Source organism: Salvelinus namaycush, chromosome 3 (genome assembly GCF_016432855.1).
Source record: "Salvelinus namaycush isolate Seneca chromosome 3, SaNama_1.0, whole genome shotgun sequence".
NCBI lineage: Eukaryota > Metazoa > Chordata > Actinopteri > Salmoniformes > Salmonidae > Salvelinus > Salvelinus namaycush.
The window spans coordinates 58,687,678-58,710,958 of NC_052309.1; the positions used below are offsets into that span (position 1 = coordinate 58,687,678).

The 23,281-nt window shown below is 41.8% G+C and overlaps 1 protein-coding gene across 2 annotated transcripts in view; it reads left to right on the forward strand.

The window, feature by feature from the left end:
* Nucleotides 1–12,982, forward strand: part of mapk8ip3 (mitogen-activated protein kinase 8 interacting protein 3) — a 99,049-nt gene extending 86,067 nt beyond the window's left edge. For both annotated transcript variants that reach the window (XM_038989085.1, XM_038989086.1), the window contains 12 exons: nucleotides 1,310–1,498; nucleotides 2,998–3,187; nucleotides 3,499–3,621; nucleotides 3,846–3,926; nucleotides 4,053–4,120; nucleotides 4,437–4,585; nucleotides 4,859–5,030; nucleotides 5,488–5,601; nucleotides 6,993–7,031; nucleotides 10,322–10,498; nucleotides 12,423–12,569; nucleotides 12,855–12,982. In XM_038989085.1, coding sequence (XP_038845013.1) covers nucleotides 1,310–1,498; nucleotides 2,998–3,187; nucleotides 3,499–3,621; nucleotides 3,846–3,926; nucleotides 4,053–4,120; nucleotides 4,437–4,585; nucleotides 4,859–5,030; nucleotides 5,488–5,601; nucleotides 6,993–7,031; nucleotides 10,322–10,498; nucleotides 12,423–12,569; nucleotides 12,855–12,982 — 1,577 coding nt within the window. The remainder of the gene's footprint in view (nucleotides 1–1,309; nucleotides 1,499–2,997; nucleotides 3,188–3,498; nucleotides 3,622–3,845; nucleotides 3,927–4,052; nucleotides 4,121–4,436; nucleotides 4,586–4,858; nucleotides 5,031–5,487; nucleotides 5,602–6,992; nucleotides 7,032–10,321; nucleotides 10,499–12,422; nucleotides 12,570–12,854) is intronic.
* The last annotated feature ends 10,299 nt before the right edge of the window (nucleotides 12,983–23,281 follow it).

The window sequence follows — 23,281 nt, forward strand, 5'->3', positions numbered from 1 at the left end:
TTCGATCAGGTTCAAGTCCGGGCTCTGGCTGGGCCATTGAAGGACATTCAGAGACTTGTTCCCGAAGCCACTCCTGCATTGTCTTGGCTGTGTGCTTAGGGTCGTTGTCCTGTTGGAAGTTGAACCTTCACCCCAGTCTGAAGTCCTGAGCGCTCTAGAGCAGGTTTTGCTCCTTTCATCTTTCCTTTGAGCCTGACTAGTCTCCCAGTCCCTGCCGCTGAAAAACATCTCCACAGCATGATGCTTCCACCACCATGCTTCACTGTAGGGATGGTGCCAGGTTTCCTCCAGACATGACGCTCGGGATTCAGGACAAATCTTGGTTTCATCAGACCAGATAATCTTGTTTCTCATGGTCTGAGAGTTCTTTTAGGTGCCTTTTGGCAAACTCCAAACTGTCATGTGCCTTTTACTGAGGAGTTGCTTCTTTCTGGCCACTCTACCATAAAGGCCTGATTGGTAGAGTGCTGCAGAGATGGATGTCCTTCTGGAAGGTTCTCCCATCTCCACAGACGAACTCTGAAGCTCTGTCAGATTGACCATCGGGTTCTTGGGCACCTCCCTGACCAAGGCCCTTCTCCCTCGATTGCTCAGTTTGGCCAGGCGAACCATCTCTAAGAAGGGTCTTGGTGGTTCCAAACATCTTCTATTTAAGAATGATGGAGGTCATGGGGAACTTCAATGGTGCATAAATTTGTTGGTACCCTTCCCCAGATCTGTGCCTCGACACAATCCTGTCTCGGAGCTCTACGGACAATTCCTTCGACCTCATGGCTTGGTTTTTGCTCTGACATGCACTGTCAACTGTGGGACCTTATATAGACAGGTGTGTGCATTTCCAAAAAATTTCCAATCAATTGAATTTACCACAGGTTAACTCCAATAAAGTTGTAAAAACATCTCAAGGATGATCAATGGAAAAAGTATGCACCTGAGCTCAATTTTGAGTCTCGTAGCAAAGGGTCTGAAAACTTAAGGTGTTTCTGTTTAAAAAAATATATAATAAATTTGCAAACATTTCTAAACCTGTTTTCGCTTTGTCTTTATTGGATATTGTGTGTAGATTGAGGGAAAATGTTTTTTCAAACATTTTAAAATAAGGCTGTAACGTTTCAAAATGTAGAAAAAGGGAAAGGGTCTGAACTTTCCGAATTCACTGTAATTCCACATCTACTGAACTAGAATCACCTCTAACGTTTGTTTTTCTCTGTGTGCGTGTGCATGTGTATGGGTGTGTGTGTGTGTGTGCTTGTTTCTGTGTTTGCATATGTGTGTGTCTGTTTGTGCTTTTCTGTGTGTCTGTCTGCAGCGGCCAGTGAGAGTGACTACCCGGCGGGTGAGATCATGCTGGACTCTGGGGAGGGTGGTGGTGAGGAGACAGGCGGGGTGGAGGGCATGCTAGCAGGCATCACCCTGGTGGGCTGTGCCACCAACTGTAGCGTGGTCCGCAGCAACTGCTCCTCGCGCACCGACACACCCGTACTGGACCGGGGGCAAGGTGAGAACCCCAGATATTTATCTATAGTGCCTTCAGAAAGTATTCATACCACTTGACTTATTCCACATTTTGTTGTGTTACATCCTGAATTCCAAAATGGATAAAATAATTGTTTTTATCACCCATCTACACACAATAACCCATAATGAGAAAGTGAAAACATGTTTTTATTAATGTTAGCAAATTTATTGAAAATAAAATACAGAAATATCCCATTTACATACGTTTTCACACCCCTGGGTCAACATTTTGTAGAAGATGCTTTGGCAGCGATAACAAATGAGTCTTTCTGGATGAGTTTCTAAGAGCTTTCCACACCTGGATTGTGCAACATTTGCCCATTATTCTTTTCAAAATTCTTAAAGCTCTGTCTAATTGGTTCTTGATCATTGCTAGACAACTATTTTCAGGTCTTGCCATGGATTTTCATGTAGATATTTTGTCAAAACTGTAACTAGGCCACTCGGGAACATTCACTGTCTTCTTGGTAAGCAACTCCAGTGTAGATTGGCCTTGTGTTTTAAGTTATTTTCCTGCTGAAAGATGAATTAATCTCCCAGTATCTGGTGGAAAGCAGACTGAACCAGGTTTTCAACTAGGATTTTGCCTGTGCTTAGCTCCATTCTGTTTCTTTTCAACCTGAAAAACTTCCCAGTCCTTTAACGATTACAAGCATATCCATAACATGATGCTCTCCATGTTTATGGAGAGTAGTATTCAGTAATGTATTGGATTTGCCCCAAACATATAACACTTTGTATTCTGAACATAAAGTTAATTACTTTGCCACATTTTTTGCAGTATTACTTTAGTGCCTTGTTGCAAACAGGATGAAAGTTTTGCCATTTTTATTCTGTACAGCAGGGTTCCCCAACTGGCGGCCCATGGGCTCAATTTGACCATGTTAAACACTATTATTGCACACAGAGTGAGACCATGCAACTTATTGTGTGACTTGTTAAGCAAATCACTCATGAACTTATTTAGGCTTGCCTTAACAAAGGGGTGTGAATACTTTTTGAAGGCACTGTACATTACACTGTATATGTATCATCAGGCTTGCAATGAAAAAATATAGGCTTTAATTGCGGTACAATTCTTCTTCTTCTTCTTGTCCCTCCTCCCTGTGGCTCTCCCTCTCAGTGGGAGGCTGATTTCAGGTGAATCTAGTTGGGGACCTCTGCTATATATGTTAGTGTATATATCCCAGCAAGTGCTGATATGTCTCTCCCCCCCCCCCCCCCCCCCCCCCTCCAGCCCCAGTAGTTTCCCCTCTCATTGGAAGCTGCACCCAGCTCAGTCAGTTGAAGAGTTATAAGTATAGTTAATAGGCCTCCACATGTTTTTTAAATTCCGATATGATATCAATTGCAAATAAAACAAATTTCAACTAATATCGCTATTGACTTTCCATATTAGTGCCCATCTCTAGTTAATAGGTATAATTGGTATAGTTATAGTAGTGTATAATGTCTCACCCTGTGTCCCTGTCGCCTCAGCTCCTACTGCTCCACCACTCAGTGGGAAGCTGCACCCGGCCCAGTCAGCAGAGGAGGCCACAGAGGCTACAGAGGTAGCTGAGCCGGCCGCCAGCGAGACAGACAACACATTGGGACCTCCAGGGCCCTTCATGGAGCACGTCTTCACAGACCCCCAGCCTCCGGTGGTTGATGATGGCCAATACGACCGGTAAGACACACGATTTGACCGGATTTGAATTGCTAGTAGTTTTAAAGAGAAAGAATATCGCCAGTACATTATTGAAAAGTTGTCATTGAAACTTTGAAAAATGTTCAGAGTTTACATTTTTTTACTGAAAGTGTATTTACATACACTTTAGTTTGATTTGATTTAGTCTTAGTCTAACTTCTACTATTTAAATCCTTTAGTCATCTCTTTAAATTTCTGCAGCAGACAATACTGCTAACATGCTACAGTAGTTGGACTGTGGTAGTCTATAGTGGACTTCAAGACAACTCTCTGTTTGTGTCCCCTGTCAGGTGTGCAGGCCAGTCAAAAGAGGAGTCTAACTCCCCACCCCAGGAGACGGAGGATGGAAGCGACGACCCGAAAGCTGGAACCAGCGTCGCCCCCACTATGTGGCTGGGAGCACAAAATGGCTGGTGGGTAACTAATCACTTAATGCCTAGCTAGTGGCGGTTGTTTTCTAAAAAAGTGCAAAAAAAATATTTTTACAACTCTTGACCATAATGTCACAAAAAACATCATGATTTTTTTGGGCAACCAGTTTTGCCTGCATATGTCTCCCAACCCATAACCGATAACCCTAACCCATAAAACCCTATCTCTGTCTATGTCCTAACTAAGCTTTACATCCCTTCTCCAGGCTTTATGTCCATTCGGCAGTGGCCAACTGGAAGAAGTGTCTCCACTCCATCAAACTGAAGGACTCTGTGCTCAGTCTAGTGTAAGTCCCCCACTACTGACCACTGTCTGCTTTTAGAATGGCCATTTTTACCAGTCCTTGATTTATGTTGTAGTAAATGGGTGCATGTTGCTTTGTGTAACATTAGCGTGACTGTCTCTGTTTCAGGCATGTGAAGGGTCGTGTGCTTGTGGCTCTGGCAGACGGGACACTGGCTATCTTCCACAGATCCGAGGGTAACGTAAACTTAACCCTAACCTACCTAATTCTTCTGAGCTCTCACCTATGAGCCTTAACCATTAACTGTCTGTTGTGTTCAAAAAATGACATTCCATGAGAGCAACATTACTTTTTCTAGTCATGATTTAAAGCTTTACATAATTTGTTTGTGTGTGTGTGTGTGTGTGTGTGTGTGTGTGTGTGTGTGTGTGTGTGTGTGTGTGTGTGTGTGTGTGTGTGTGTGTGTGTGTGTGTGTGTGTGTGTGTGTGTGTGTGTGTGTGTGTGTGCGTGTGTGTGTGCGTGCCTGTGTGTGTGTATCTCTTTATCTCCAGACGGGCAGTGGGACCTTTCTAACTACCACCTGATGGACCTGGGTAGACCACACCACTCTATCCGCTGCATGGCCATGGTCCATGACAAAGTGTGGTGTGGCTACAAGAACAAGATCCATGTCATCCAGCCCAAGAGCATGCAGATAGAGGTTGGTCACAGGAGGGGAGGGACTGTTTGTATAGTAGAGTAAGTTGCAAAGTAACCTTTTTTGAGACTTGAAGACTCACGCTAGCTCTCAGACATATTGTCAAGACATTAGCTCAGTGGGCTAACATAGTCTTGAGTCTATCTGCAGTTATGTTGCAGATAGAGCTGGGTCGGGGAGAGCTCATGTGATGTCGCTCCACATTGATAATATTCTGAAATAAATCTAAGTAAATCAATCAACCAATTTACCCCCCTAACCCCTCTCCCACGTCAGAAGTCCTTTGACGCCCACCCTCGCAGGGAGAGCCAGGTGAGGCAGCTGGCGTGGATCGGGGATGGGGTGTGGGTGTCAATCCGTCTGGACTCCACGCTGCGTCTCTACCACGCCCTCACACACCAGCACCTACAGGATGTCGACATCGAACCCTACGTCAGCAAGATGCTGGGTAGGAAGAACCTAAGCTAAACAGCAGGAATGGGGTCAATTTCCATGTCAATTCAGAAAGTAAACTAAAATTCCAATTCCAGTTTTTTTCTAAGAAAAAGATGTGGAATTGGAATTACAGTTTACTCCCTGAATTGACTAAATTTAAATTGAATTGACCGCAACCATGCTATCCAGCTCTGGCTAGGCTGGTGGTCCAAGATCTGTTTGTGTTGTATGGCCAATTTGTATGTTTGTTGTTATATCAACACAATGACTATAGGAGTTGGCAAGACAGCTCAGACAGATCAGATCTGGGACCAGCAGACTAAGCTTCGGCCAACTCATTGATAGGACACCATATTATTTGACTCCACTTTTAGTCTATTGAGATGCATCCAATGTATGGATTGACCTGTGTTCTATCTCTTTCTCGCTTTCTCTCTTCTTTCTCTTTTTTCTCTCGCTCTGATTCACAGGTACTGGCAAGCTGGGCTTCTCCTTTGTGCGAATAACAGCCCTTCTTATTGGTGGAAACCGCTTGTGGGTGGGGACTGGGAATGGTGTGGTCATCTCCATACCACTGACAGAGAGTGAGTTTGAGTGGTGCACACATACACCTCTTTGATTCCATTATTCTGTGTTTTTGTTTGCTTCTGTCTTTTACTTTCCCTTTTTATACTGAACAGAAATATAAATGCAACATTCAACAATTTCAAAGATTTTACTGAGTTACAGTTCATATAAGGACATCTTTTAATTTAAATAAATTCATTAGGGCATAATCTATGGATTTCACATGACTGGGAATACAGAAATGCATCTGTTAGTCACAGATACATTAAAAAAAAGTAGGGGCGTGGGTCAGAAAACCAATCAGTATCTGGTGTGACCAACATTTGCCTCATGCAGCACGACACATCTCCTGATCAGGCTGTTGATTTGTGGCCTGTGGAATGTTGTCCCACTCCTCTTCAATGACTGCAAATTTGCTGGATATTGACGGGAACTGGAACACGCTGTCGTACACATCAATCCAGAGCATCCCAAACATGCTAAATGGGTCACGTCTGGTGAGCATGCAAGGCCATGGAAGAACTGGGACATTTTCAGCTTCCAGGAATTGTGTGCAGATCCTTGCAACATGGGGCCGTGCGTTATCATGCTGAAACATGAGGTGATGTCGGCGGATGACTGGCACGACAATGGGCCTCAGGATCTCGTCACGGTATATCTGTGCATTCAAATTTCCATTGATAGAATGCAATTGTGTTTGTCTATAGCTTATGCCTACCCATACCATAACCCCACCGCCACCATGGGGCACTCTGTTCACAATGTTGACATCAGCAAACGGCTCGCCCACAACGCCATACACGTGGTCTGCAGTTGTGAGGCAGGTTGGACGTGCTGCCAAATTCTCTAAAACGACGTTGGCGGTTATGGTAGAGAAATGTACATTCAATTGTCTGGCAACAGATCTGGTGGACATTCCTGCAGTCAGCATGCCAATTGCACACTCCCTCAACTTGATACATCTGTGGCATTATGTTGTGTGACAAAACGGCTCATTTTAGAGTGGGCGTTTATTGTCCCCAGCACAAAGTGCACCTGTGTAATGATCATGTTGTTTAATTAGCTTCTTGATATGACACACCTGTCAGGTGGATGGATTATCTTGGCAAAGGAGATATGCTCATTAACAGGGATGTCAACAAATTTGTGCATATAGACATTTCTGCCATCTTTTATTTCAGCTCATGTAAAACGGGACCAACACTTTACATGTTGCTTTTGTATTTTTGTTCAATGTATATCGGTCTGTCCATTTTTCTGTCTTCTCTTATTCCGTAATGGCTTCTCTTCTTTTTCTTTCTCCCTTTCTTTCTCTCTATTTTATGGCTGGTATCCCTGTACTTGTCCTCCCTGTCCTGATTGTCACTCTTGTCCACTCTCTCCTCTACTCCCTCCTTCCCTCCCTTAGCGGTAGTACTTCATCGGGGACAGCTCCTAGGTCTGAGGGGTAAGTTAGTACTCCCTCTGTCCCACAGGGATGATGTCACATACATCTGCCTGCCTGTCTTACCTCCATCTCCCCTTTATCGCTCTCCAACATAGGCCTGGTTCAGTTTCAGTCCTAAGCACCCTTATTACCCTAATGTTTACATATCTGATAGACTGGATAGGTGTGAGTAATATAGTGATTGGACCGGAGTAAATTACAGTATATAGCACTTGTAGAGATCTGAGAGGATTAGATAGCCCTCCAACAGGACAAGCACATGTTCGTTCATAAGGCTGCCTGCCACCTATCCAGTCATTTCAGATCTGTCAACCACAAAGGGGACGAGGGGCTAGGGGCCGAAATGGAACAGAGACAGAAACAGTGGTCTGGTGGTCTGGATCTGATTCAGGGAAATCACTTTTGTTCACGTGTAACTCTGCATGCTATCTTCAGGTGTTGTAAAGTACTGTATATAATGCATTGGCACACATATACTCTACCGTTCAAAAGTTTGGGGTCACTTAGAAATGTCCTTCTTTTTTGAAAGAAAAGCAAAAAAAAATTGTCCATTAAAATAACATCAAATTGATCAGAAATACAGTGTAGACATTGTTAATGTTGTAAATGACTAGTGTAGCTGGAAACAGCAGATTTTGGGGGGAATATCTACATAGGCATACAGAGGCCCATTATCAGTAACCATCACTCCTGTGTTCCAATGGCACGTTGTGTTAGCTAATCCAAGTTTCTCATTTTAAAAGTCTAATTTATCATTAGAAAACCCTTTTTCAATTATGTTAGCACAGCTGAAAACTGTTGTTCGGATTAAAGAAGCAATACAACTGGCCTTTAGACTAGTTGAGTATCTGGAGCATCAGCACTTGTGGGTTCGATTACAGGCTCAAAATGGCCAGAAACAAAGAACTTTCTCCTGAAACACGTCAGTCTATTCTTGTTCTGAGAAATAAAGGCTATTCCATGCGAGAAATTGCCAAGAAACTGAAGATCTCGTACAACGCTGTGTATTACTCCCTTCACAGAACCGCGCAAACTGGCTCTAACCAGAATAGAATGAGGAGTGGGAGGCCCCGGTGCACAACTGAGCAAGAGGACAAGTACATTAGAGTGTCTAGTTTGAGAAACAGACGCCTGACAAGTCCTCAACTGGCAGCTTCCTTAACCTCTCTAGGGTACGTGAGACAGTAGCGTCCCACCTCTTCAACAGCCAGTGAAACTGCAGGGCGCCAAATTCAAAACAACAGAAATCCCATAATTAAAATTCCTCAAACATACATGTATTTTACACCATTTTAAAGATACACTTGTTGTAAATCCAGCCAGTGTCCGATTTCAAAAAGGCTTTACGACGAAAGCAAACCAAACGATTATGTTAGGTGAGTGCCTATTCACAGAACACAGCCATTTTTACAGCCAAAGAGAGGAGTCACAAAAAGCAGAAATAGAGATAAAATGAATCACTAACCTTTGATCTTCATCAGATAACACTCATAGGACTTCATGTTACACAATACATGTATGTTTTGTTCGGTAAAGTTCATATTTATATCCAAAAATCTGAGTTTACATTGGCGCGTTACGTTCCGAAGTTCCAAAACATCCTTTGATTTTGCAGAGACCCACATCAATTTACAGGAATACTCATAATAAACATTGCTAAAAGATACAACTGTTAGGCATGGAATTTTAGATGCACTTCTCCTTAATGCAACCGCTGTCAGATTTCAAAAAAGCTTTACGGAAAAAGCAAACCATGCAATAATCTGAGTCGGCGCTCAGAGCCCAATCAAGACACAAATATATCCACCATATTGTACAGTCAACATAAGTCCCCAAAGAAGTTAAATAGTACCCGCAAAACACCAGTCTCAATGTCAACAGCGAAGAGGCGACTCCGGAATGCTGGCCTTCTAGGCAGAGTTCCTCTGTCCAGTGTCTGTGTTCTTTTGCCAATCTTAATCTTTTCTTTTTATTAGCCAGTCTGAGATATGGCTTTTTCTTTGCAACTCTGCCTAGAAGGCCAGCATCCCGTAGTCGCCTCTTCACTGTTGATGTTAAGACTGGTGTTTTGTGGGTACTATTTAGTGAAGCTGCCAGTTGAGGACTTGTGAGGCGTCTGTTTCTCATACTAGACACTCTTAATGTACTTGTCCTCTTGCTCAGTTGTGCACCGGGGCCTCCAACTCGTCTTTCTATTCTGGTTAGAGGCAGTTTGAGCTGTTCTGTGAAGGGAGTAGTACACAGCGTTGTACGAGATCTTCAGTTTCTTGGCAATTTCATGCATGGAATAGCCTTCATTTCTCAGAACAAGAATAGACTGACGAGTTTCAGAAGAAAGGTCTTTGTTTCTGGCCATTTTGAACCTGTAATCAAACCTACAAATGCTGATGCTTCAGATACTCAACTAGTCTAAAGAAGGCCAGTTGTATTGCTTCTTTAATCAGAACTGCAGTTTTCAGCTGTGCTAACATAATTGCAAAAGGGTTTTCTAATGATCAATTAGCCTTTTAAAATTAGAAACTTGGATTAGCTAACACAACGTGCAATTGGAACACAGGAGTGATGGTTACTGATAATGGGCCTCTGTATGCCTATGTAGATATTCCCCCAAAAATCTGCTGTTTCCAGCTACACTAGTCATTTACAACATTAACAATGTCTACACTGTATTTCTGATCAATTTGATGTTATTTTAATGGACAAAAAATTTGCTTTTCTTTCAAAAACAAGGACATTTCTAAGTGACCGCAAACTTTTCAACGGTAGTGTATGTCGAGTATGGCGTTAATGTATGTATATGTATGAGTCATGTTTGTATGCTATTTGTGTGATGAATATGGATCATTTCAGTGACGTAGTCAATATATTAGGTAATGGAGTTTTGGGGATGCCTTGTCTCTTCATTATTGCATGTTGATGGCATGTTTTAGTATTGCTACTATTTCAGTATTCAGATTTTTTTCTTATTCACCGTTTGCAAATTCATAAGTGGATGACCACAGGCTTATTCAGTGGGTTGCCACGTACAGAGAATTGCTATGTATAGAGCCAGCCGACACAGTTTCCTATTCTGCATGACTGAGAGGGATGTTTGTTCTATATTACACATTTCTATTTTAAATGCTCTGTAACGATGTAGCCTGCCCAATTGATGGGTCTTATTGGCAAGCCTGCTCTGTGTGTGCTATTGTGATTGGATGGTCTCATGCATCAATGTCCTTGTCCTATTCGCTGGTCTGTCAGATGTCAGATGTTCTGATTGGCTATTGACTCCACTCTCATCCCGATAGCCAATAAGGTGTCTCCGACGTCATCCGGCGGTGTGGCCGGGGGTGTGATTCATGTGTATGCGGACGACAACCCAGAGAAAAGCAGCGGCAGCTTCATCCCATACTGCTCCATGGCCCAGGCTCAGCTCTGTTTCCATGGACACAGAGATGCCGTCAAGTTCTTTGTCTCTGTGCCAGGTCAGTTAGTAATCATAATTTGATTTTATAAAGTCAATAAAAGGAAATAGAGTTTATTATACTCTTAAACACATTACATCAAATGTGGAGTAATTGACTAACTAAAAAAGTATTATACCTACTGTCAATACTCTGTGAGGATGGACCAGGTTGTCAACTGGGCACTAAAATGCAAAAGTGGTTTACAGTGTTTAATTTGTGGGTATCTATTGGTAACATCCTTTAGTACTATGTGACAACTGCTGATGTAAAAAGGGCATTATAAATACAATTGATTGACTGATCTGTTTCTCGTTACCTGTTAAAAATATATATATATACAGTTGAAGTCGGAAGTTTACATACACTTTGGTTGGAGTTATTAAAACTTGTTTTTCAACCACTCCACAAATTTCTTGTTAACAAACTATAGTTTTGGCAAGTCGGTTAGGACATCTACTTTGTGCATGACACAAGTAATTTTTCCAACAATTGTTTACAGACAGATTATTTCACTTATAATTCACTGTATCACAATTCCAGTGGATCAGAAGTTTACATACACTAAGTTGACTGTGCCTTTAAACAACTTGGAAAATTCCAGAAAATGATGGCTTTAGAAGCTTCTTATAGGCTAATTGACATAATTTGAGTCAGTTGGAGGTGTACCCGTGGATGTATTTCAAGGCCTACCTTCAAACTCAGTGCCTCTTTGCTTGACATCATGGGGAAATCAAAAGAAGTCAAAAGAGACCTCCACAAGTCTGGTTCATCCTTGGGAGCAATTTCCAAACGCCTGAAGGTACCACGTTCGTCTGTACAAACAATAGTACGCAAGTATAAACACCATAGGACCACGTAGGCGTCATACCGCTCAGGAAGGAGACGCGTTCTGTCTCCTAGAGATGAACGTACTTTGGTGCGAAAAGTGCAAATCAATCCCAGAACAACAGCAAATTACCTTGTGAAGATGCTTGAGGAAACAGATACAAAAGTATCTATATCCACAGTACAACGAGTCCTATATCGACATAACCTGAAAGGCCGCTCAGCAAGGCAGAAGCCACTGCTCCAAAACCGGCATAAAAAAAGCCAGACTACGGTTTGCAACTGCACATGGAGACAAAAATAGAACTGCTTGGCCATAATTACCATTGTTATGTTTGGAGGAAAAAGGGGGAGGCTTGCAAGCCGAAGAACACCATCCCAACCGTGAAGCAAGGGGGTGGTAGCAACATGTTGTGGGGGTGCTTTGCTGCAGGAGGGATTGGTGCACTTCACAAAATAGATATCATCATGAGGCAGGAAAATTATGTGGATATATTGAATCAACATCTGAAGACATCAGTCAGGAAGTTAAAGTTTGGTCGCAAATGGGTCTTCCAAATGGACAATGACCCCAAGCATACTTCCAAAGTTGTGGCAAAATGGCTTAAGGACAACAAAGTCAAGGTATTGGAGTTGCCATCACAAAGCCCTGACCTCAATCCTATAGAGAATTTGTGGGCAGAACTTAAAAAGCGTGTGCGAGCAAGGAGGCCTACAAACCAGACTCAGTTACACCAGCTCTGTCAGGAGGAATGGGCTTAAATTCACCCAACTTATTGTGGGAAGCTTGTTGAAGGCTACCTGAAACGTTTGACTCAAGTTAAACCATTTAAAGGCAATGCTACCAAATACTAATTGAGTGTATGTAAACTTCTGACTCACTGGGAATGTGATGAAAGAAATAAAAACTGAAATAAATCATTCTCTCTACTATTATTCTGACATTTAACATTCTTAAAATAAAGTGGTGATCCTAATTGACCTAAGACAGGGAATTTTTACTTGGATTAAATGTCAGGAACTGTGAAAAACTGAGTTAAAATGTATTTGGCTAAGGTGTATGTAAACCTCCGACTTCAACTGTATATGTGTGTTTATATATATATTTTTCTGTCAGGCAACGTGTTGGCCACCCTAAATGGTAGTGTGCTGGACAGTCCGTCAGAGGGTCAGGGGTCCTCGGCACAGCCGGAGGCTGAGGCTCAGAGCGTACATAACGTCCTGGTGCTGAGTGGAGGGGAGGGCTACATCGACTTCCGCATCGGTGAGGAAAATCACTCACTCACGCATGCACGCACACACTGCCATATACACCCAAGTCCATGTGGCGCTCTTTTGAATTCCAAATCGAATTCTACTTGTCTCCAGATTCTCTACCCTTCTGCCCTAGTTGTGCACTTGTTCATTTCACTTTATGGATTAAAAATACCAATCCCAATACCAATGCTTTTATATGTGTGGATGTGCAGAAACACTTCAGTGCAAAGGTGACCGACACCGGGTGTGTCTTTTCATGCTGACTGACTCTCTCACTTCATCTGTGTGTCAGGTGATGGCGAGGACGACGAGACAGAGGAAGGGGAGGTGTCGGGGGGCGCCCTGCAGATGAAGCCTGCCGTATGCAAAGCCGAGCGGAGCCATATCATCGTGTGGCAGGTGTCCTACGTCCCCGAGTGACACTCCCACCCTCAAGGGTCACCTTGCATCTCCCTGTCCCCCTTCTTGCACCCAGATGATCACCCACTTCTCCCATCCTAAAACTAACCCACCCTACCCACCCCGCTCTTCCCTGCCCCTGTATCTACCCCTGGTCATGATGTAACTATCCCTAGGCTTGGAAATGACCCCTCAGCCCCTGTACGTACTATTACACCCCTTTTAACTATCGATATCTCCCCCAAAGACCTTGTAACTACCTATTGCCTTGTAAGTATCACTCCCACAGTCCAGTAACTTTCTAAATACCTTGACTATGACTACCCCCTTCCCCTCCCTCCCTCGCCCTGTTTCTTGCCGCTTCTACCAATGTAATTGTCTCCCCCCACCATGAGCCTTGTAACTACCCCTGCCTCCTAACTACCTCCGCTACCATGTATCTACTCCCTAAAGCCTGGAGTCTGTCTTAAATGGTACCCTAGTCCCTATATGGTGCATTACTTTTGATAAAAACCCATATTGCGCTGGACAAAACTAATGCACTATATAGGGAATAGGGTGCCATTTTAGACGGCACCCAGATGTACTTTCCCCTGGAAGTACATCTGTATCTCTCCTGTATTTGACCTTTGACTTGTAATGGCCTGCATCTTCCCCCAAGCTACCCCCTGATACCTACATTCACCCCTAACCCAACCCTTTCTCGCTTCGCCCACCTGCATCTTATCGACAACACAAGTACAGGAACATTAAAGACTACTGCATAATATAACGCCTCTCCAGAAATTACCCAAGTTTTGCCAACCAGTAATCCCAAAACTATTTATGGTAGGACTTACTAAGACCCCCCACCTCCAATCAGCTTTCAGCTCACTGAACCACGCTGGAAACAGAGACAGCTGATTGGTCAAGAGGAATTCAGAGATAGGTAGCTATTGGTCGGAGTGAGTGACACGGTCACTAGCCGCTCATTGGTGCGTTGAATGTAGAGAGAGAGAGACTGACAGTTGATTGGTTGGTTCAGGGTGATTTTACCTCAGCCAGCTGTTAGTTAGAAGGTGAGGAGACGTTGTTGAATGTACTGGGAAAAAACAAGATCAGTCTTGAATGCATTGGCCTGTAAATACAGTGAAGTTTGATCAGGAGGTGTGCAGACTCAGGATGCCTCGGAAAATGGCGCCCTATGCCCTTTATAATGCACTACTTTTGACCAGAACCCTATGGTTCCTTGTCAAAAGTAGTGTACTATATAGGGAATAGGGTGCCATTTGGAATACAGATGTAGTTAAATTCATGGGGAATAACTGAGCCAGTAAATCAGGTGTAGTGGAGTGAAGAGAAACTCTTTTTTTGGCATCAGAGGATGAACAGGGATTTTAATTGCTCCACATTAGAAGCAAGTTTCCAGACAGCCTTATGGACATAGATTGGCCGTGTTTGAGCGAATCAAATATGTGATGCATTGTGGGTAAATTGTGACTGACTGATTGATCTACAAATAATAATGAGTAGTTATTTATGATGCAAGGTGATTTGTAGATCAGTCAGTCAGGCTGCACTGTCTATCAAACCCAAACTCCCCTGTAGAGAAAATGGACAGGTAAAAGAGGCTCAGTTCTGTTTCGGCCTTTGTAAAAACCTATCTAGTCTTCTCAGGTCTGTGAACACCAAAGGGGTAAGGGCGAAGGGGAAAGTAACCGTGCCAAATAGTGGAAGGAGAGAGAGAGCCAGGCATATCCTCGACTGTGAGCTGTTTGGTCCGTAACTAATTCACCAACCGCCCACTCTACTCTGATTCCCAGACTTACAGTTGGACAGTGAGGTTTGTGCATGGTCCCCTGTTTTGAGTGACAGCTGTCATTGACGATTCTGTAACTCTCCAGACATGTCCAAGGCCCCTCCCCTTCTTGTTCAGTATGTTACTCATATGTTGATCTCTTTATCTGTGTGGATTAAATATTAAACCTATTTGTGCGCTGAAAACCAGAGGCCATCTTGTCTGTCGTTCTCTTCTCTGTTGATTGACTTATTTTCAACCTTTTTTTGTGATCTTTTTATTAATTTGACTTTTTGAATTAGGACCAGAATTCAATCTGATTGCAAGGCCAACCTATGCCGCATTTAAAGGTAATTTCCGATTGAGCCGACATACAGTATACAGTATACAGTTCACAGTTTACTGTGAATGCAGTCTCCGCTAACGTGGGAACATTGCCTTTAAATGATGCTGCAGTTCGGAACTTCTGGGTTTACAGATTGAATTGAAGGTGTACAAAGAAGTAACAAGGACAGTGGTTAAGATTCGTAAGAGTGAAGCTCAAGTCCATTTGGAACATGTCAACTTTAGGCACCTCTAACAGCAGTACTATAGATGTTCATGTTGCACAGTGGACATTTTGTTACATTTTAGATCCTGGTTAAAAGTCATTTGAGTACAGTACATAGCCTATCACACATACAACCACCCTTAATGTCTATGATATACCTGTAACAATAAAGGAATGAAATTCATTGAGAATTATTTTATTCATTTAAATTCATTCATCCAAATTTATTTGAAGCGACACAGTTGGCTGTTCGACCACATTCAGTGTTTACAAACTTCCTTCTTCACTGTTGGTTCTCCTCTGAGGTTTAAGAGTGTTTTTGGATTATGATGCAGTAAGAAAGCAGTACACAGCTTCTTCATGACATATTCTTCAAAAACGAAGAGGTGTTATGTTACAGACGACATCTTTAAAACTGCTAAAATGAATGAAATAAATACACTGACCGAACTGTGAATGTGTGCCTTCAGATTAAAACACAATAAATCACTATGAATTAATGAGATTAGAAAAATGTGCCCTATGTTCGCCTTTCTCTCTTCTCTCTCTGTCAGTGGTTATTGCTAAGTTTCAGAGAGAGCACTATTGCATTCTACATCCATGGCCGTCCAGTACATACAGAGCAGCAGCAGATATGCAATTAAAGAACCTACAGTACAAGGATTCTCCTTGCAGTGTAAATTCAATCTTAAAGTTAACTCACTGTGAATCTCACATCTTGCAGTTTAATCTCAATGTTATCTTGTGTAAGTAACCGTGACGAAGATGTGTTGTGATTCATTCAATAAATATTTCATCAAAGCAGCAATATCACTCGTATCACCTACAGTACAGCTGCCTACTACAGAATGATACAAAATATTTTTGCGGCTGTGTGTGTTTTAAGTGTCTGTGAAGAGAGTGAGTTGGTATGATCGGCGGTCATAAAAGTAGACCTACATTGAAAAGTACAGTGCCTTCAGAAAGTATTCACACCCCTTGACTTTTTGAACATTTTGTTGTGTTACAGCCTGAATTTAAGATGGATTAAATTTAGATTTTGTGTCCCTGGCCTACACACAATACCTCGTAATGTCAAAGTGGAATTATGTTATTAGACATTTTTACAAATTAATAAAACATTTTTTAAAGCTGTAATGTTTTGAGTCAATAAGTTTTCAACCCATAAATAAATTCAGGAGTAAAAATGTGCATACATACATGGACTCCCTATGTGTGATATAATAGTGTTTAACATGATTTTTGAATGACTCTGTACTGCACACATACAATTATCTGTAAGGTTCCTGAGTCGAGCACTGAATTTCAAATACAGATTCAAACGCAAAGACCAGGGAGGTGTTCCAATGCCTCACAAAGAAGGGCACCTAAACATACATTGAATATCCCTTTGAGCATGATGAAGTTATTAATTACATTTTGGATGGCGTATCAATACACCCAGTCACTACAAAGACACAGGTATCCTTCCTAACCCCGTTGCCAAAGAGGAAGGAATCGCACAGGGATTACACCATGAGGCCAATGGTGACTATAAAACAGTTAGTTTGTCTGTGATAGGAGAATTGAGGATGGATCAACAACATTGTAGTTACCCCACAATATTAACCTTAATTGACAGAGTCAAAAGAAGGAAGCCAATGCAAAATAAAAATATTCCAAAACATGCATCAAGGTTTGCAATAAGGCACTAAAGTAAAACTGCAAAAAATGTGGCAAAGAAATGTACTTTATGTCCTGAATACAAAGTCTTATGTTTGGAGCAAAACCAACACAACACATCACTGAGTGCCACTCTTAATATTTTCAAGCCTGGTGGTGGCTGCATCATGTTATGGGTATGCTTGTCATCGGCAAGGACAAGGGAGTTTTTTATGATAAAAATAAACGGAATAGATCTAAGCACATGCAAAATCCCAGAGGAAAACCTGGTTCAGTCTGCTTTCCAACAGACACCGGGAGACAACTTTCAGCAGGACAATAACCTAAAACACAAGGCCAATATACAGTGCCTTCAGAAAATATTCATACCCCTTCACTTATTACACATTTTGTTTTGTTACAGCCTGAATTTAAAAAAAATAATCTCACCCATCTACACACAGCACCCAATAATGACAATGTGAAAACAAATTTATAGAAAAGTTAGCAAATTTATTTAAAATGAATTACAGAAATATCTAATTTACATAAGTATTTACTGGTGTGGTAATTCAACCACTGCAAACCCTCCTACTTACTGGCCAATGGATTTTCTCATGGAGTTTTCATTCAATCGGGTTTTTAGTACATTTATCTTAAGCCAAACCTTTAAATATGGTGTACATTTTACATTTTTACATTTTTAGTCATTTAGCAGATGCTCTTATCCAGAGCGACTTACAGTAGAGTGCATAAATTTTATTACATTTTTTTTTACATACTGAGACAAGGATATCCCTACCGGCCAAACCCTCCCTAACCCGGACGACGCTATGCCAATTGTGCGTCGCCCCACGGACCTCCCGGTTGCGGCCGGCTGCGACAGAGCCTGGGCGCGAACCCAGAGACTCTGGTGGCGCAGCTAGCACTGCGATGCAGTGCCCTAGACCACTGCGCCACCCGGGAGGTCACAGGTTACCTTTTAGTTTGAATTTTGACGACAGACTCAATAGAACATATCTAGTTATATATATCGGGTTCAGAATATTAGGCGTCAATGAAAGAAATCCATCTAAATATATGCATATTCGTCTCCATTTCAGCACCAATTGGTAGATTTAAAAATATAAACGCAACATGCAACAGTTTCAAAGATTTTACTGAGTTACAGTTCATATAAGGAAATCAGTCAATTGAAATAAATAAATTAGGCCCTACTCTATGGATTTCACATGACTGGGAATACAGATATGCATCTGTTTGTCACAGATAACTTTTTTTTTTTAAGGTAGGGCGTGGATCAGAAAACCAGTCAGTATCTGGTGTGACCACCATTTGCCTCATGCAGCGCGACACATCTCATTCGCATAGAGTTGATCAGGCTGTTGATCCTTTATTATCCTGCTGAAACATGAGGTGATGGCGGCAGATGAATGGCACGGCAATGGGCCTCAGGATCTCGTCACGGTATCTTTGTACATTCAAATTGCCATCGATAAAATGTTGTGACTTTACTGTCATTAATCTGATGACTGTTATTTATTTAATCCACTAACTATGTTTAATTGTTACCCAATTAAATTAATCATGTAACAATTAACTCATTAGGATTTGGGGCACCACGGAATAAGTTGTTTAGAGTTACCATCTCCTGAATTAAACTCTATAAGGTCTTTACCTATAACATCGATAAACAGTAATCTTATTAATCATTACCTCTTATCAAATACTCATTCTGAACGATCATAACCTTCTTGGATCTGCAAAAACCCCAGCCTTGCGCATTATTCAGTATTGGTTTAATCATTTATTTACTAGCTAATTAAATAATAACACAGACTACACACACTTACATGAGACAAAAGTCCCTAGTGGACTGACAAGATATGACGGCTTGTTACAACATAGAGGGAGAGGGGGGAAGAGAGAGAGAAAGAAAAAGGCACACTTGTATACATCATGTATACATTCTAGGACTGTCCTCACATTAATCATATACCTTGCTCACAAACCGTCACCTGTTTGAATTAAGAAATCATGAATGTATTTACGTGTGAAATGCCTTCGTTCATTGTTTATCTCGGTCGAATCCAAGCCTTTTCGGAAAGTTGTTGGCCTTCCAGCTGTATGGCTCTGATTGTCCGAAAGGGGTCTCCCCTTTCCTGTCTTCTACTGTTGTTCACTCTGGAAGATAACCAACCATGTTGACGGTTCCCATTGGTGATGAGCGTAGTAATATGGCCTCACTTAGATTCGCTATTCTCGATATCTGACTTAAGACAGCTAATCAACTGTACCAGTGATTGTCTGAAGTGAGCTTCTCGCCTCTTCCTCCTCATGTTGGTATTCAGGCTTTGGACCACGATGGACATGAGCTGCAGCTCTTTGTCTCTCTGGTCTAAAGGAAGGTGAGTTTATTTCTTCACTGCGTGTTGAGGTTGAGTTTCAACCATTTAAAACATGTAGCTCTCGCCTCACCTTTCCTGGTCTAAATATTGATTTCTCTTCCAAGCCTTCATGCACTCTTAGTCAAAAGGGGCATTCTGTCAATGCTGACAAGCTCTCCGACCTCACTCAGGGCGTGGCTACATAATGTGCAAAGGATATCAAAACTATTACCCTATTAGTAAACTAAAATCACATTCCTATCTTAACAAAATATTGGATGTACGACATATTGGATGAAAATTTGACAAGTTACAGTATTTGGTTCATACAGTTTTTAATAACATCACAAAATGAAAACCAATATTACATTAGTTTTCCATAGTTCCCCACTGACCATTTCCCACATTCCCCATGTTAAAATTATTGTTCCATTATCCACTTTTGGACGTTAGAGTTTTGAAAGGGCAAAAGTCTCTGGAGAGAAAAGACATTGCTTTAGCCAATATTGGAGAGCAAGAGCGTCTCCCTCTCTTGTAATTAACAACCGGGTGTGAACGGTCGACCATCCAGCAGCTCCCCCTCTCCCCTCTGTGGGAGAGAAAGGCCTGATTACTGTCACCCCCCACAAGTCTGATCTGACCCATTCTGATCCTCACAGGACAGTCATGACACTGCCTATACCATAACCCCATCGCCATCATGGGGCACTCTGTTCACCATTCTGACATCAGCAAACCGCTTGCCCACATCTTCCCAGCACGGTTGAAACCGGGATTAATCTGTGAAAAGCACACTTCTCCAGCGTGCCAGTGGCCATCGAAGGTGAGCATTTGCCCACTGAAATCAGTTAAGACGCCGAACTGCAGTCAAGTCAAGACCCTGGTGAGGAGGACGAGCACACAGATGAGCTTTCTTATGTTGTGCAAACCCACAGTTTCATCAGCTGCCCAGGTGGCTGGTCTCAGATCATCCCACAGGCATAGCAGCGGGAAGTAGGGGTACTGAAGGTGCTGCAGCACCCCCTGAACAATCAGAATAAAATAAAAATATAATAAAAACATATACACAAAAGTAGTGCATTGGTCCTTTACTAATATTAGAGGTATTGCAGACAAAAAACATTTTTTTTCATCATCCCTCCTTTGGCAAAAGAGGTAGTTGAATAATTAAGAACAGTATCTTGCAGGATTCAATAGTTGGAATTTTAAGAGTTGCTGTCCCATTCTCTGCGATTGTCATTCTAATGGAATCCAGAAACAATAAAACCCTGTCCATTTACATCAAAAGGTACAAAGTTATGGGCAAAGACACAAAACATCCACATCAAATTAAATATTTATCTTGATCAAATAACATGGAAAACAACCACTTTTGGTGTAGTATTAATTTACCATCCTTACAAACCACTTCATGTAAATGTACTTTACTGTATTGTACATAGGCTGGTCATCAAGGTTTGTACCTGTAGACTTTTCATCACCATGATGAAAAACAATGCACAATACAGTAATTGAGCACATTGAGCCATCAAGTGGTTTGTGATGATCTGATAATGTGGCTCAGTTGGTAGAGCATGGCAATGCTAGGGTTGTGGTTTCGATTCCATTGGGGAACCAGTATGAAAATGTATGCACTCACTACTGTAAGTTGCTCTGGATAAGAGAGTTTACTAATATGGAAAATGAATGAATAGACCATTTCAGTTTTCACAAAGAAAAAAGTTGCATTTGCAAAGTATTTCAAGAAACTGGAAAACATATTGCATTCAGACCCCTTGACTTTTTCCACATTTTGTTACATTTACAGCCTTATTCTAAAATGTATTAAATTATTTTTTCCCCTAATCAATCTACACACAATACCGCAAATGACAAAGCAAAAACAGGTTTTTAGAAATGTTTGCTAATTTATATATATTTTTTTTTGATCACATCTTTAGGTGTGCCACTTTAGGCACTGCCACTTTAGGTTGGAGTCATTAAAAATAATTTTTCAACCACTCCACAAATTTCTTGTGAACAAACTATAGTTTTGTCAAGTCAGTTAGGATATCTACTTTGTGCATGACAAGTTATTTTTCCAACAATTGTTTACAGACAGATTATTTCACTTATAATTCTATATATAATTCTATAATTCTTCTGACAGGCTAATTGACATAATTTGAGTCAATTGGAGGTGTACCTGTGGATGTATTTCAAGGCCTACCTTCAAACTCAGTGCCACTTTGCTTGACATGATGGGAAAATCAAAAGAAATCAGCCAAGACCTCAGAAAAACAATTGTAGATCTCCACAAGTCTGGTTCATCCTTGGGAACAATTTCCAAACGCCTGAAGGTACCACGTTCATCTGTACAAACAATAGTACGCAAGTATAAACACCATGGGACCACGCAGCCGTCATACCGCTCAGGAAGGAGACGCGTTCTGTCTCCAAGTGATGAACGTACTTTGGTGCGAAAAGTGCAATTCAATCCCAGAACAACAGCAAAGGACCTTGTGAAGATGCTGGATGGAGGAAACAGGTACAAAAGTATCTATATCCACAGTAAAACAAGTCCTATATCGACATAACCTGAAAGGCCACTCAGCAAGGAAGAAGCCACTGCTCCAAAACCGCCATAAAAAGCGAGACTACGGTTTGCAACTGCACATGGGGACAACATTTTTACTTTTTGGAGAAATGTCCTCTGGTCTGATGAAACAACAATAGAACTGCTTGGCCATAATGACCATTGTTATGTTTGGAGGAAAAAGAGGGAGGCTTGCAAGCGGAAGAACATCATCCCATCTGTAAAGCACGGGGTCGCAGCATCATGTTGTGGAGGTGCTTTGCTGCAGGAGGGATTGGTGCACTTCATAAAATAGATGGCTGCATGAGGAAGGGAAATGATGTGGATATATTGAAGCAACATCTCAAGACATCAGTCAGGAAGTTAAAGCTTGGTCGCAAATGGATCTTCCAAATGACAATGACCCCAAGCATACTTCCAAAGTTGTGGCAAAATGGCTTAAGGACAACAAAGTCAAGGTATTGGAGTGGCCATCACAAAGCCCTGACCTCAATCCTACAGAAAATATGTGGGTAGAACTGAAAAAGCTTGTGCGAGCAAGGAGGCCTGCAAACCTGACTCAGTTACACCAGCTCTGTCAGGAGGAATGGGCCAAAATTCACCCAACTTATTATGGGAAGCTTGTGGAAGGCTACCCGAAACGTTTGACCCAAGTTAAACAATTTAAAGGCAATGCTACCAAATACTAATTGAGTGTATGTAAACTTCTGACACACTGGGAATGTGATGAAAGAAATAAAAGCTGAAAGAAATAATTATTTCTACTATTATTCTGAGATTTCACATACTTAAAATAAAGTGGTGATCCTAATTGACCTAAGACAGGGAATTTTTACTAGGATTAAATGTCAGTAATTGTGAAAAACAGAGTTTTTGGCTAAGGTGTATATAAACTTCCGACTTCAACTGTAAGTATTCAGACCCTTTACTCAGTACTTTGTTGAATCACATTTGGCAGCGATTATAGCCTCGAGTCATCTTGGGTATGACGTTACAAACTTGGCATACCTGTATTTGGGGAGTTTCTCCCATTCTTCTCTGCAGATCCTCTCAAGGTCTGTGAGGTTGGTTGGAGAGCGTCGCTGCACAGCTATTTTCAGCTCTATCCAAAGAAGTTTGATCGGGTTCAAGTCCGAGCTCTGGCTTGCCACTCAAGGACATTCAGAAACTTGTCCCAAAGCCACTCCTGTGTTATCTTGGCTGTGTGCTTAGGGTTTTTGTCCTGTTGGAAGGTGAACCTTCGCTCCAGTCTGAGGTCCTGAGCGCTCTGGAGCAGGTTTTCATCAAGGATCTCTCTGTACTTTGCTCCGTTCATCTTTCCCTCGATCCTGACTAGTCTCCCAGTCCCTGCCACTGAAATACATCCCCACAGCATGATGCTGCCACCACC